Source organism: Capricornis sumatraensis, chromosome 11, assembly GCF_032405125.1.
Source record: "Capricornis sumatraensis isolate serow.1 chromosome 11, serow.2, whole genome shotgun sequence".
In the NCBI taxonomy this organism is placed as follows: domain Eukaryota; kingdom Metazoa; phylum Chordata; class Mammalia; order Artiodactyla; family Bovidae; genus Capricornis; species Capricornis sumatraensis.
In genome coordinates this window covers 19,752,521-19,767,237 of record NC_091079.1, presented here as the reverse complement: position 1 = coordinate 19,767,237, position 14,717 = coordinate 19,752,521, and the positions used below count along the sequence as shown (strand labels likewise).

At 47.3% G+C, this 14,717-nt stretch overlaps 1 protein-coding gene across 1 annotated transcript in view; it reads right to left on the bottom strand.

Moving 5' to 3' along the window:
* Positions 1–5,694, bottom strand: part of ARHGAP39 (Rho GTPase activating protein 39) — a 53,895-nt gene extending 48,201 nt beyond the window's left edge. The window contains exon 1 of the mRNA XM_068983976.1: positions 5,639–5,694. Coding sequence (XP_068840077.1) covers positions 5,639–5,668 — 30 coding nt within the window. The 5' untranslated portion in view covers positions 5,669–5,694. The remainder of the gene's footprint in view (positions 1–5,638) is intronic.
* Positions 5,695–14,717: the final 9,023 nt, after the last annotated feature.

The following is a 14,717-nucleotide window of genomic DNA, read 5'->3' as shown; positions in this document are numbered from 1 at the left end:
GATTTTTGGAATATTTTAGCATATTCTCTGACATGCACAACCTTCAGCAACATCAATTTCAGAATACTTTCACTGCTCCAAAAGAAACCCCACATACGCCTCAGCTGTCATCCCCCAGGCCTGGCACCTTGAACCCACTTCCCGTCTCTATGGATCTGCCTATTTCATAGCAATGGAACCGTACAAAGCCAGATCTTTGTGTCTGGCTTTTCACTCAGCATAATGTTTAAGATTCATCCACGTTGTAGCATGGATCAGTACTTCATGTCTTCTTATTGCCAATCAATATTCCACTGTATGGACGAACACACTTTGTCTGTTCACCTATTGATGGACTTTTGGGCTGTTTCCCCCTTTCCCCTTTTTTTCCCCCTTTTGGGCTGTTTCCCCTTTTGACGGACTTTTGGGCTGTGAATGATACTGCTGTGAACATCTGTACACAAGTTTCTGTGTGGATAAGTTTTCCTAGTCACTCTTACCAATAAGAGCACATGAAAGGTGAGCCAATTTCCAACTGAGAAGCTCATTTAGGCTGACCATACTATATTATTTAAACATAGACGGAGACGGATAACTGGGAGAAACAAATAACCAAAGAAAGTACAGAGTTAAAGACATAAAGAAACAAAAGCAAAACCTGATCTAACAGAATAAACGGTAGTTAAAGGCAGAGGTGTTATTTCTAGGGATGGGCCCTATAGCCACATCCACACGTTGGCACCATGCTGTACCTGCAGCCTTATTTTAACTGCACAAAATAGGATATTCACCAGCAGAGGCTGGTTAAATTACAGCACCCCCACACAGCCAGTCATGAAAAAGAATGAAATGAAAAATGTACTGATATGGAGTGACTTCCCAAACACATTTAGTTAAAAAGGCAAAGTTGAGACACTTTTAAAAGAAAAGAGCAGGAAATAACACATATACGTATTTGCTTGCATAGCTACAAAGCGTCTAGGAGATGTAGGGGGTGCCTCCACCAGACCAGGCCTGTAGGGCAGAAAACGGAAGCAAAAGGCAGCTTAACCACACACCCTCTGTACCTTCACACCCTGAATACACTATCAAGCCGAAAAAAATGTTTAACCCTTTGGGGAGTGAAATAAAGATAATCTAAGAGAATTAAAACATTCACACTTGGGAATGCAAGAGATGAGAGATCTTGGGTACCTGGAAGCAGTTAAAAAGAGCAAACCAATAAAGGCATCTTGCCTACTGCCATGTCCTCAAGAGCACTTGGATGACCCCCACCCAAAGCCGCTCATCCCCTCCGATGCCAAGACACAATGGAACTGTTGCATAAAGCCCTGAGACACAAAACTGAGAATGCCCTCAAGGACTCCCTGTGCAGAGGGGGACGGCTGGAGGCTGTGCAGGGCCTGCCCTGGAGTGGGGACACAGCGGATCCCGGGCAGCCCCAGCGGGGCCAGAGGAGCTCTGCGTGCTTCAGGGGAGGAGGGAACGCAGAGCGGGGCTAGGCCTGGTGGCACTCAGCAGGGTCGCCGGAGAACAGGATGCCAGTGGGGGCACACCAGGCCATGAAGGGTGGTCTCGGGGCACCGGACTCCGAGGAGACCCGTGCAGCGGCGTGACTGGCAGACATGGCCTGAGCCTGCTCCTTGCCCTGGAGCATCGAGGGTGTCACAGCCTATTGACCTCCGCAAGTACACTGCCAGCTGCACCCACTCCTGGTTGGAACAACCAAAAATGTCTCCAGAGGCAAGCCACCCCTGGATGAGAACCACCATCCTGACACATCTCCTGAAGACCTGCAGGAAGACAGAGGAAAGCAGCCCATCCAGGAGGCACAGTTACCGCGCCCACGGGACGGCGCACAGGCCCGCTTGGCAGGTGGACCGGACAGAGGAAATATGAACTCATTAACCACCTGGGAGGTACAGTGAGCAGGAGACAGCGGCTGGGGGAAGACCCAGCGCACCAAGCTTCAAGGCAGGAACCTGGAGATGATGGTCCCGGGGCACCCATGGCCAAGGCTGGAAGTGAAGCAGGAGGCAGGCAGGCCAAGAGAGGAAGTGAGGCTGGCCCTGCCACCCAAACGGGGCACTGAACAGGCTCACTTCCTCCCTGGGGGGTCCTAGTCCTGTCTCCAGGTGTGAGCCCACCCTCGCCCTGGAAGAGGGCTGTCCATCCTGCAGCCTCCCACTCCGTCCTTGGGAAGAGCATCCGACCCCTCGCCAAAGCTTGGCCAGGTAACCTGTTCTGGCCACAGAACCTGAGTTGCCAGTTCTCCACTGAAGTTCAATGAGACACAGTTTCTACCACTCTCTTGTCATAAGAACAGCATATCCCAAACAAGGGCATGCCCCTGAGTCCACAAATGAAGACTTGAGAGAAAAGCGGCACAAGCAAATGAAATGTGAGGTAGAAATAAACCTCTATTGAGTTGTTGCTGCAATCCTTAAGTCTCTGATTTCTTCCTTCTCCAATCCATCTTATGTGTCATTGCCAGTCACATGTCCTGAACCATTTTACCAGGACTCACAGACCTGAAGTGGCTCCTATAGCCAGAGAACTAAACTCTACAGTCCTTCAGCTGAGTTCAGACATCTTCACGTTATTATTTCCTCTTATTTCTCATATAACATTCTACCCCCCAAACTGCACATAACTCACCTTCTTGCCTTTGCTCCAAAACCTGACACACCCTCTGTCCGTGCTGCTGCAAAGTCCTCACTGCTGGTCCCCACGCACCTGCTATGAGGGAGGTGCAGCTCAAAGAGCACCTCTTCCTTGAAGCCTTCCCTCACACTGCAGCCCCTGCAAGCCTTTCCCCTCTGAACTTCTAGAGCAAACCTTCTGGAAATGGGCCAGAAAGTAAACAGTTCAGGCATTGTGGGCCATAAAGTCTCTGTTCCAACTAGTCAATTCTGCCAAAGAAGCCATAGATGATATAAAAATAAACCAGTGTGGCTGTGCTGCAATAAAACTTTATTTATAAAGACAGACAGCGGGCTGGCAGTGGCTGCAGCTTACAGACCCTCATCTGGAGCAGAGTGGGAAGGTGCAGACAGGAGTGCAGCAGAAGCAGAAGTGAGCCAGGGCTGCAGGGGGGAGGTTCTTCTCCACAGGGTGGAATGGTGTGGCTGCAGGATGGCAGGGAGGGTTGGAAGCGACCCCAGGAGCAGGCCAGAGCTGCCACATAACATCAAGGGCAGTGCCAGGGGCTGGCAGAGGGCACAGAGGGGCAGGTGCAGGAGGCAGGAGGCAGAGCCAACAGCTGAAGGTGCAGACTTCACCAGAGGAGCAAGAAGTATAAGAAGAGGGCTGGGGGCAGGCCCGTCCAGTTCAGCTCTGCCAGGTGTCGCCAGGCCTGGGGCTCTGCACCCCTGGGCTGTGCTTCTCAGACAGGACACCCACAGAGCTAACTTTTAAGAGGAAACGTATAAGACCCACAACAAATGGCCACATGGGTCAGTGAATAAGCACAGCAAAGGCACTTACTACTAAAACTGAGAACATATTATACAGATGTTTTTCTCAAAAGCACCAAAGAACCAGATAGACGCTTCATAAGACACCATGTTCACTGTTACCACTGCCGGAGGGCAGCCTATTCAGCACACATGCAGGAGAGAAGGCAGGATGGACGTTTCTAAATCTATATTTAAAATATCTTTAGATATTTTAAAATTTGCTCACAGAAGCTGTTCCACTACCATTTGTTCTGAAAATCATGTTCTCAACCTTAAACTCCACAAATGCCAAAAGACTCTACTTAAAGTGGGAGTTTCCCCTCGTCTCAGTGTGACAGAGACAAAGGGGACGAGATGAAGTGATCAGAGTGAGTCTAGGATCTGGGAAGGAGAACCATCATCTCCTTGGGAAACATGACAAAAATTTCCACTTTGTTCTGGAGCAAGTTAAGTTACCCCTCCCAACACTGAGCAAGACAGAACATCACTGCACTGGTAGTGCCAAGTCTTTGCTTTCTGGTGGCTATGCCCTCACTGTTGCTTAGAGTTGGTTAATAAAGTATCTTTTCTGTCACAAGTGTAACACTGGAAAGTATAACAAGGGCTCTGGTAGTTTAACTCAGGAAGAGAACTACCCAAGAACTGCTCCTCATCTCATTTCTGTTAGCAACGATCCTACCTACCTCCTAGGGCAATAAGTACTGCAGGAGTCTATATTAGTTCATCAGAAGCTTTTCTCTTCTGAAAAGATTTTTTTAACAGTTCTATATGATAATCTAAGCATGTGGGATTTGCTCCTTGTTTACCTTTATGAAGACTTGCTTCTCCAAATATGCTTCTCACCAGCTTGTGTAAGAAAAAAGAGCCACAGACCTCGAGTTCGTGTTAAACTAAGACAAAACAGCTGACCCAGCAGGTGCGACCTGAAAACCAGATCTTGGCAGCCAGAATAAATAGCTCCTGACTTTTCTCAAGAGGGACACAGTGCCAGGCACGATGAATTCACAGAGTCCCACAACCACCCATTTTGCAGATGAGTAAGCAGAGGCAGAGTACAAAGCCAGGACACAGAAGAGTGGCCACTCAAAGGCAGGCAGTCTGGCTCCAGAACCCGCCCTCTTCTCCCCTCTGTTCTCCAGCCTCTGGGCAAGACAGCTGACTAGACAAAGTGTGGGCAGGGAGACCCGGGCCCTGCTCATTCCCCAGCCAGAGCTCAGTTCACAGAGTCCACACCAAGCTGCTTTATGGAATGAGTCTCCTTGCTTTACAGTCACAGCTATCAAATCTCCTTCCCCTCCCCCAGCGAGGAGAAACACACCTTGCTCACTGTGAAAGGGGAGCCGCTGACCGGGAACCACCTGCTGTTTACAGAGGCACCCAGGATGTACAGGGTTCAATTCCCCTCGCTGGCCTCAAAGACAAATCTCCTATTGTCTGCAGTAGGGGAGGAAAACGAAGCCTTGCAACTGTAGGTTTCTGCAAAGGTCACAGGAGGTTTGCTTAAACCCTACGACACCGAAGCGGGTGGAGGGGCGCCGCATTTCAGCTGCTGAAGGCTGCGCAGCGCCCACAGCAGCTGCTGGTGGGAGCAGCATGTAACACACCCACAGTTGCCACGGCCTCGCAGCCAGCTGCACGTTTTAAAATAAAAGACGTCCTGACCCCCAAGATGCGCGCAGCCTGCCTCGATCTCGGCCCTCGCACGGAACACCGCCTCCACCCACAGCAATCCCGCAACCCGCGGGCAATCGAGCAAATTCCAGTTCCGGGAGGGCGACCCGGGGGGGAAGGCGGGGACGCCCCTGCCCGCTCCGCTCCAGAGGCCCGATCGGAGGGGCAGGCGGCCACGGCCGGCACCCGGCCACGCGCGTCCTGACTCCCTGGCCCCGACTGCGCCCCGGAACCGCGCCGACCCCCCGCGCTCAGTCTCCGCACTCCACTCACGCCCACCCTCGGCGGGCACGCTCACAGCCCCGAGCCGGGCACCCTCACCCCCCGCACCCCCAGGCCTGACCCCACACCCACTCTCACCGTGGCCCCGGCCCCAGGCCCCGCTGGCCGCAGCCCGCCCGCCCCTCCGGCAGCGCGGACTAGAATCCCCACGGGCCAGGCTGGGGGCCTCCGAGAGGCGGGGCGGGGGCCGCAGCGCCGGCCTCTCCGCCATCTTCCCGGCCCGCGCCGCCCACCGCCCGCGCTCTCACCCTCAGGCTGCGCGCGGGCCGCGCCGCCATAACCCCTCATCCCGGCTCGCCCGCCGCGCGGGAGCTGCTCGCAGCGCTGCCGCCGCCGCCGCCGCCGCCCGCTCGCCGCGCTCCTCCTCCACCGCCGCCGGACCCGTCCGCCGCCCCGTCCGCCGCGGCCGCGCGTCCTCCCGTCACCAGCGCAACCCCCCGCCTCCGGCCCCGCCCCCGCGCCGCACGGCCCTGCCCGCCAGGGGGCGCCGCCGCGGGGCTCTGGCGCGTGCGCCGCGCGCGGCACCTCGGGAGCCGGGTCCGGCGGGGGCGCGCACGGCCTGCCGGGAGGTGGGCGTACACGCGCGCTGGCCCCGCCCCCAAGGCGAGGGTGCGGCCCCCGTGAGGTCCCCGCGAGTCCGGAGCTGTGGCGGGCGGGCGGACGAGGGTGTCCCCGGTGCTGGTCTCCCAGGGTGCGGCGGGCTCAGAGGGACGGCCGCTGGCTAAGTGACGCCGAAGTGCCCCCTCCGCCCCGCCGTCTGCACCGCCGCTGACCTTGCCTGTGCGGTCGCCCATGAGATTCTTTCGATCCTCTTCTGTACGGTGCAGTTGACATTTCCTACTTGTGAATTTGGTGTAATTTTACCTTCCCAGGAAAGATTTCACTTTTCCTCGATTCTGAAAAGTTACCGACCATTGTCTCTTAAAATATCGGCTCTTCCATCCTATGGAACCTCCCTATGTGTCCGTCAGATAAACTGGATGGCCTGAGTCCTCCATGTCTCTTAAGATTTTCTCTGCTCTGTCATCTTAACCTCGTAATTGCTCAGTTCGGTTTCACCACTGTTCTCTTTAGCGTTTTCTAACCTGCATTTAGCCTGATCTTCAGGCTTTTAAAAAATGGTTATTACATAGACAATATTAATTTCCAGAAGTTGTAGTATTTGTCTTCCATGTTGGTACGGATAGAATCTAACCAGCCTGAAATTCTCACAACAAAACACAGAAGCCCACACCACTCTGTGGTCACAGTCCAGATCCTTCAACACCAGGAACTACAAAGGCTTGAAAGCTCAAGCTCAAGAGCTCTCAGTTCAGTCCCACCTCCTGCCTGCAGTTCACTCCCTCAGTGCTCTGCTGCAGCAGTTCTCTGCCTCCTGGCTCCCTGAACCCTGACTGTGTCACCACTCTGGCTTCCCTTTTGGCTCATCCTCATGCTGAACTCCCATGGACAGGGCAGTGGTCTCTACTCCCCTGTCTCTAGCTCCCCTCCGTCATGTATACCTGAGAAAGCCCAGTCTGGAAGAACCCCACCTTTCTCCATGACAAGTACTGCAGAAACCACATAACTAAGCTGGCTGGCTTCACTTTAAACTCAGATGGAGCACTATACCTCCTTGGCAATTCTATGATTTTCCTGCAGAGGGTAAGTCTCCCACCCTCCAAAGTGAACATAGGTATTTCTTAGGCCTCTCTAGTAGAGCCTCCCTGCTGGCTCAGATGGAAAAGAATTCAGCTGCAATGCAGGAGACAGGTTCCATCCCTAGGTCAGGAAAATCCCCTGAAGAAAGAAATGGCAACACACTCCAGGATTCTTGCTTGGAGAATTCCATAGATAGTGGAGCCTGCTGGGCTATGGCCCATGGGGTCATAAAGAGTTGGATATGACTGAGGAACTAAGCACAGTTGAGCCTCCCAGATACGAAAAAAAACCCTTTTCTTATCACCAGACCCACAGGCCTGCCCATATCCATCCCTGCCCTTCACCTTCCCTCCTGAAAATGGGCAGACAGTGTTTCCCTGCTCCCAGACAAGGCAGGCCCTCCTCTGACGAACTGGGATCGACTCCCTCTTCCGTTCTCAAAGATGTTGTTCAGCTGTCTCCTCTCCTGCATCATCTGTTTGTCTCTCTCTGTTTTATTACTATTATTTGGATGTGCACACAAAGACACTCTAATATTTCTCATTATAAACACAGAACCCATAACTTCCCTGGTGGTTCAGTTCTGTGAGACTGCACTACCAAAGCAGGGGGCCCAGGTTTGATCCCTGGGTGGGGAACTAGACCCCTCATGCCGCAACCAAGATTTCCCATTCTGTAAGAGGTCACAAGCTGAAATTAAAGATTCCACATATGGCAATGAAAAGAAAAGATTCTGCGTGTTGCAATTAAGACCTGGCACAGCCAAATAAATAAAAATAAATATTTAAAAACAAAACACCTCTTTTGACTTCATTTCTTCCTGCCAGGTCCTCAGGTCCCCAGATGACCATTCTTCACAAAGACTTGCTGCACCTCATCATCGTATTGGGGCTTCCCTGGTGGCTCAGATGGTAAAGAATCTGCCTGCAGTGTGGGAGATTCAGGTTTGATCCCTGGGTGGGGAAGATCTCTTGGAGAAGGGCATGGCAACCCACTTCAGTATTCTTGCCTAGAGAACTCCATGGACAAAGGAGCCTACAGTCCATGGAGTTGCAAAGAGTCTGATATGACTGAGCAACTAACACTTTCACTTTCATCACCATATTGTTTTGTTTTATTGAAGTATAGTTAATTTACAATGTTATGTTAGTTTCAATTGTATAGCAAAATGATTCTGTTCTACAAGTTTTTGCAGATTTTTTTTCATTACAGGTTATTACAAGATATTGAGTATACTTCCTTATGCTATACAGTAGGTCGTTGTTGGTTACCTATTTTATATATAATTATTTACCTATTTTATATATAGTAGTATCGGTTAATCCCACACTATTAATTTGGGATGAATGGATAAAGATGTGATATGTATATATACACACACACAATGGAATACTACTGCTGTGCTAAGTCATGTCTGACTCTGTGCAACCCTATGGACTATAGCCTGCCAGGCTCCTCTGTTCATAAGATTCTTCAGGCAAGAATACTGGAGTGGGTTGCCATTTCCTACTCCAGGGAATAGAATATTTTTCAGTCATGAATAAAATGATGCCATTGGCAGCAACTTGGATGGACCTAGAGATTACCATACTATGTTAAGTAAGTCAGAGAAAGATACAAATACCATGTGATATCACTTATTTGTGGGTCTGAAAAACTCACATGGGAAAAATGAATAAATATATAAATGATACAGGGAATTCCTTGGTGGTCCAGTGGTTCCAACCTGGTGCTTTCATTGCAGTGACCCAGGTTCAATCCCTGGTAAGAGAACTAAGATCCTACAAGCCACGTGGGGCAGCCAATAAATAAATAAATGTTTTAAATATATAAATGAACTTGTTTACAAAACAGAAACAAACTCACAGACATAGAAACAATACTATGGTTCCCAAAGAGGAAGTGAGGGAGGAAAACATTATTAGTTTGGGATAAATCAGGCTCATTTTATTTGTAAACATACATGTGAAATTCCTACATAAAAACTGTTAACTGAATGTCAGCATACAAAAATACAGAAGTGTATGCAAGAATGTAAGAATAGTATAACATCAGAAAAATCTATCAGTGTAATTCATCATATGGTCAGACTAAGGATAAAATCATGTCCTCTTAATTGTTGATAAAAGTCAGCATTTCTTTATGATTAAAAATTCCTAGCTGAGAATAAAAAAGAAACTTTATGAACTGGATAAAGGCTACCAAAATACCACACAAATTATTTTCAGTGAAGAATATTTGGATATGAATCCTTCAAGATCAGGAGCAAGAGAGGATGCTAACTGGGGCTTCCATGGTGGTCCAGTGGCTAAGACTTTGTTTTCCCAATGCAGGGGGCCCAGTTTCAGTCCCTGGTCAGGAAACTACATCCCACATGCTGTGGCTAAGAGTTCACATCCCCCGGCTAAAAATTAGCATGCTGCAACTAAAGATCCCGCATGCCGCAACAAAGACTGAAGATCCCAGGTGCTACAAGTACAACCTGGAACAGCCAAATAAATAAACGTTAAAAAAAAAGAAAAGCTGCTAACTAATGTTGGGGGTTTGGGGGTAGGGGGGTGTGCTCAGTCAATGCAACAGTAAAAGAAAAGAAGAGAGCCTAAAGATTAGAAGAGAATAAGCTGAAGTATCAAAAATTGAAGATAATATCAAATTCTACACAGAAAATATACAGACAACAAAGTATCAGAATTAGTAAGTTCAAAAAGATCTGCTCACAAAACCCAACATGGTTCTCTACAGTTGAGAAACCACCAACTGGAAAATATGATGGAAAGTGAAATGCCCTTCACTTCACCAACAGAAGCAATAAACCATGTGGAAATTAAGCAAATTAAAAATATATGAAACCTTTACAGAAGACACTTAATAATATATCAAAGTACCTCAAGAGAAAGCCTAAATAAATGGAGAAACCTACTATGTTCATGGACCAGATGGCATAAAACTGTACAGATGTCAATCCTCACTGAAATGGTCTAAAACAACAAAATATTAAAAATCTAAATTCTAGTAAGATTTTTTTGAGTACTATGAAAAACATATTTTAAAAATACGTATGGAAGAATAAAGGTCTACAAATAGCTAGTTCAGTTTTTAATTTTTATAATTTATTTATTTAGTTGCAGCAGGTAGAATCTGGTTCCCTGACCAGGGATCGAACCCAAACTCTCTGCATTGGGACCGAACAGTCTTAGCAACTGGACAACTAGGGAAGTTTCTGCTAGTTCAGCTTTGAAGGAGGACATTCAGCAGGCAGGTTCTCTACCAGATGTTAGGAGCTACTCCAAAACAGTGGTACTTGATAGGCCCAGGAACACAAATAGGCAAATGGGACAGAAAAAAAGAATCAGAATCTCACTAATGTATAAAAACTAATGGGGAAAGATTGATTATTTAATATGTTATTTAAAAAATATATTCTTTCTTGAGGAACTATATGAACAAAGAGGAAGCTGGATCAACATCTAATATGTATAAAATTGGATTCCCAATAGATTATCTACATAAATATGAAAAGTAGAAGAAAGTAAAACCAAAATACTAATACAAAAAAAATAGAGAGAGGTGAATCTTTATGACCTTGGAGAGGGTAAGTTCGGTTCAGTTCAGTTCAGTTGTTCAGTCATGTCCAACTCTTTGATACCCCATGGACTGCACCACACCAGGCCTCCCTGTCTATCACCAACTCCTGGAGTTTACTCAAACTCATGTCCATTGAGTTGGTGATGTCATCCAACCATCTCATCCTCCGTCGACCCCTTCTCCTCCTGCCTTCAATCTTTCCCAGCATCAGGGTCTTTTCCAATGAGTCAGTTCTTCGCATCAGGTGGCCAAAGTATTAGAATTTTAGCTTCAGCATCAGTCCTTCCAATGAATATTCAGGACTGATTTCCTTTATGATTGACTGGTTGGATCTCCTTGCAGTCCAAGGGACTCTCAAGAGTCTTCTCCAACACCACAATTCAAAAGCATCAGTTCTTCAGTGCTCAGCCTTCTTTATGGTCCAATTCTCACATCAGTTCAGTTCAGTTCAGTCACTCAGTCATGTCCGACTCTTTGTGACCCCATGAATCACAGCACGACAGGCCTCCCTGTCTATCACCAACTCCCGGAGTTCCCTCAGACTCACGTCCATCAAGTCAGTGATGCCATCCAGCCATCTCATCCTCTGTCGTTCCCTTCTCCTCCTGTCCCCAATCCCTCCCAGCATCAGAGTCTTTTCCAATGAGTCAACTCTTCGCATGAGGTGGCCAAAGTACTGGAGTTTCAGCTTTAGCATCATTCCTTCCAAATAAATCTCAGGGCTGATCTCCTTCAGAGTGGACTGGTTGAATCTCTTTGCAGTCCAAGGGACTCTCAAGAGTCTTCTCCAACACCACAGTTCAAATGCATCAATTCTTCGGTGCTCAGTTTTCTTCACAGTCCAACTCTCACATCCATACATGACTACTGGAAAAATCATAGCCTTGACTAGACGGACCTTTGTTGGCAAAGTAATGTCTCTGCTTTTTAATATGCTATCTAGGTTGGTCATAACTTTTCTTCCAAGGAGCAAGTGTCTCTTAATTTCAGAGCTGCAGTCACCATCTGCAGTGATTTTGGAATCCAAGAAAATAAAGCCTGTCACTGTTTCCATTATTTCCCCATCTATTTGCCATGAAGTGATGGGATCAGATGCCATAATCTTAGTTATCTGAATGTTGAGGTTTAAGCCAGTTTTTTCACTCTCCTCTTTCACCTTCATCAAGAGACTCTTTAGTTGCTCTTTGCTTTCTGCCATAAGGGTGGTGTCATCTGGATATCTGAGGTTATTGATATTTCTCCTGGCAATCTTGATTCCAGCTTGTGATTCATCTAGCCCGGCATTTTGCATGATGTACTCTGCATATAAGTTAAATAAGCAGGGTGACAATATACAGCCTTGACGTACTCCTTTCCCAATTTTGAACCAGTCCGTTGTTCCATGTCTGGTTCTAACGGCTGCTTCCTGACCTGCATACAGATTTCTCAGGAGGCAAGTAAGGTGGTCTGGTATTCCCATCTCTTTAAGAATGTTCCACAGTTTGTTGTGATTCACACAGTCAAAGGCTTTCACGTAGTCAATGAAGCAGAAGTAGATTTTTTTCTGGAATTCTCTTGCTTTTTTTATGATCCAGCGGATGTTGGCAGTTTGATCTCTGGTTCCTCTGCCTTTTCTAAATCCAGCTTGAACATCAGGAAGTTCTCGGTTTACGTACTGTTGAAGCCTGGCTTGGAGAATTTGGAGCATTACTTTGCTAGCGTGTGAGATGAGGGCAATTGTGCAGTAGTTTGAGCATTCTTTGACATTGCCTTTCTTTAGAATTGGAATGAAAACTGACCTTTTCCAGTCCTGTGGCCACTGCTGAGTTTTCCAAATTTGCTGGCATATTGAGTGCAGCACTTTCACAGCATCATTTTTTAGGATTTAAATAGCTCAGCCAGAATTCCATCATCTCCACTAGCTTTGTTCCTACTGATGCTTCCTAAGGCGCACTTGACTTCGCATGCCAGGATGTCTGGCTCTAGGTGAGTGATCACTCCATTGTGGTTATCGGGGTCATTAAAACATTTTTTGTATAGTTATTTTGTGTATTCTTGCCACCTCTTCTTAATATCCTCTGTTTCTGTTGGGTCCATATCATTTCTGTCCTTTATTGTGCCCATCTTTGCGTGAAATGTTCCCTTGGTATCTCTAATTTTCTTGAATATTGCATCACACAAAACGCTCCTCTGCATACTAGGCTTGGCTTAATTGTTCCTTTTCTGTAGGCACTGTCATCATTCTGTCTTCCAGGTGGAGACGCTGAGCACAGAATTGAGAAGCTTGGCCCAAGTCACCCTGCAGTCCTCTGACAGGGCCAGGGGCTCAGCTCCATTGGTCCTAGGAAGTTTAGAGGTGACTGGTGGCACCCACACCCACTCTTATTCCTCGCCTGCAGAAGGCTGGCTGCTGAGATGTTAAACAGCCTTCAGACATCCTTTGATTTTGTGTCTGGAAAATAAGACAGTCTGACTTAAAAAAAAAAATTAACAGCATTATTGAGATACAATTTATTTATTTGTTTGTTTGTTTCTCCTGACTCCATGGAATTTATTTCATAAGTATGGGAACAGAAGCGGGCATTGTGGTATTTGTATAGCTATCTTCTGCAAGTCCAAATTTCTTGCTTTTGAATCACATAGATTTTTTTTTGGCTGCACTGGGTCTTCATTGCTGCACATGGGTTTTCTTTAGTTGCAATCAGTGGTAGCTTCTTGTTGCAGTGGCCTCTCTTTTTTCAGAGTGTGGGCTCCAGAGCACAGGCTCCGTAGTTGTGGTACACCGGCTTAGCTGCTCCGAGGCCTGTGGCATCTTCTCTGACCAGGGATTCAACCCATGTTCCCTGCATTGACAGAGAGATTCCTTTTTATTTTGAAATAATTTAAAATTTACAGGTAAGTTGCAATAATGCAGAGAACTCCCAGATAACCTTAATTCAGGTTAATCAATTTTTAACTTTTTCCACATTTATATTTCTTGTTTTATCCTGAACCATCTGGAAGTAGGTTGGATATACGGCTTGAAAATAACTTTTTAAAAAGTTACCTTCCTTCATTTGATCACTCTTTGCATTTCTTCCCTTTTTTTCTTTCTTTTTTTTTTTTGAGGGGGTACATTTTCATTTTTAGTTTTGAAAGATATGATTTTAAGTTTTCGGTATCTCCAAATGCTTGTTTGTGAATGCTTACTTCAGTTTGCAGTATTAGTAGTTTCTTCTGCTCCCTTTGAACTCTAGTTACCTCGGCCTGCCTGCACTACCAGCTCCATCTCCTTTGTTTATGGAGATGCCCAGAATCTCTGTGCAAGGAAATGGAATGTTTTCTCATTCATCTTTAGACAGAGGATAAGAGCCCTCTGGAGTTCCAGCACTGGAGGAGCCTCAGTTGCCACCACTATTCTGGAGTCACTTGGGCCTAATCTGTTGTTTCCATGTTGGCCAAGTCCCCAGAGCTCCCACAGCATCATTTCCAAGTTTGAAGCTTTGTTTTCTATTTCTCTCCTCTTTTTTAGCCCTGGGGGTGCTCCCTCTCTCCTTGGTGCTTAACTGTGAATTTTCCTACTGACATTCTTGTCCCAGTAAACCTGACATCATTCATTTCAATTTTCAAAACTAGGACCACTTGAAAGTTCCTGCCTTACTAGCTCCTGAGGTTCCCATCTTGGCTGAACTCTAGAGCCCTTTGAGATAAAAAAATAAATAAACTTTTATTTTACAAATGCAAACACTAGGGCTCCAACCAAGACCATAACTCCCATCTGCAGACTCTACGTGTGGTTTGGTAAGGGAGGTGAGCCAGACAGACCATGGTGGAGAATAAGGCTTGAACATGCCCCATTCAGGACTACCCAGGTGGCGCTAGTGGTAAAGTGAAAGAAAGTGAAGTCCTCAGTCGTGTCCAACTCTCTGCGGCCCCATGGACTGTAGCCTACCAGGCTCCTCCGTCCATCCATGGGATTTTCCTGGCAAGAGTACTGGAGTCGGTTGCCATTTCCTTCTCCATGTGGTAAAGTACCACCTGTCAATGCAGAAGATGGCAGGAGACGCGGGTTCGATCCCTGATTCAGGAAGATCCCCTGGAAGAGGGCAGCTTTTTGGTTGTGTCCTCAGAGTTGACAGGGCT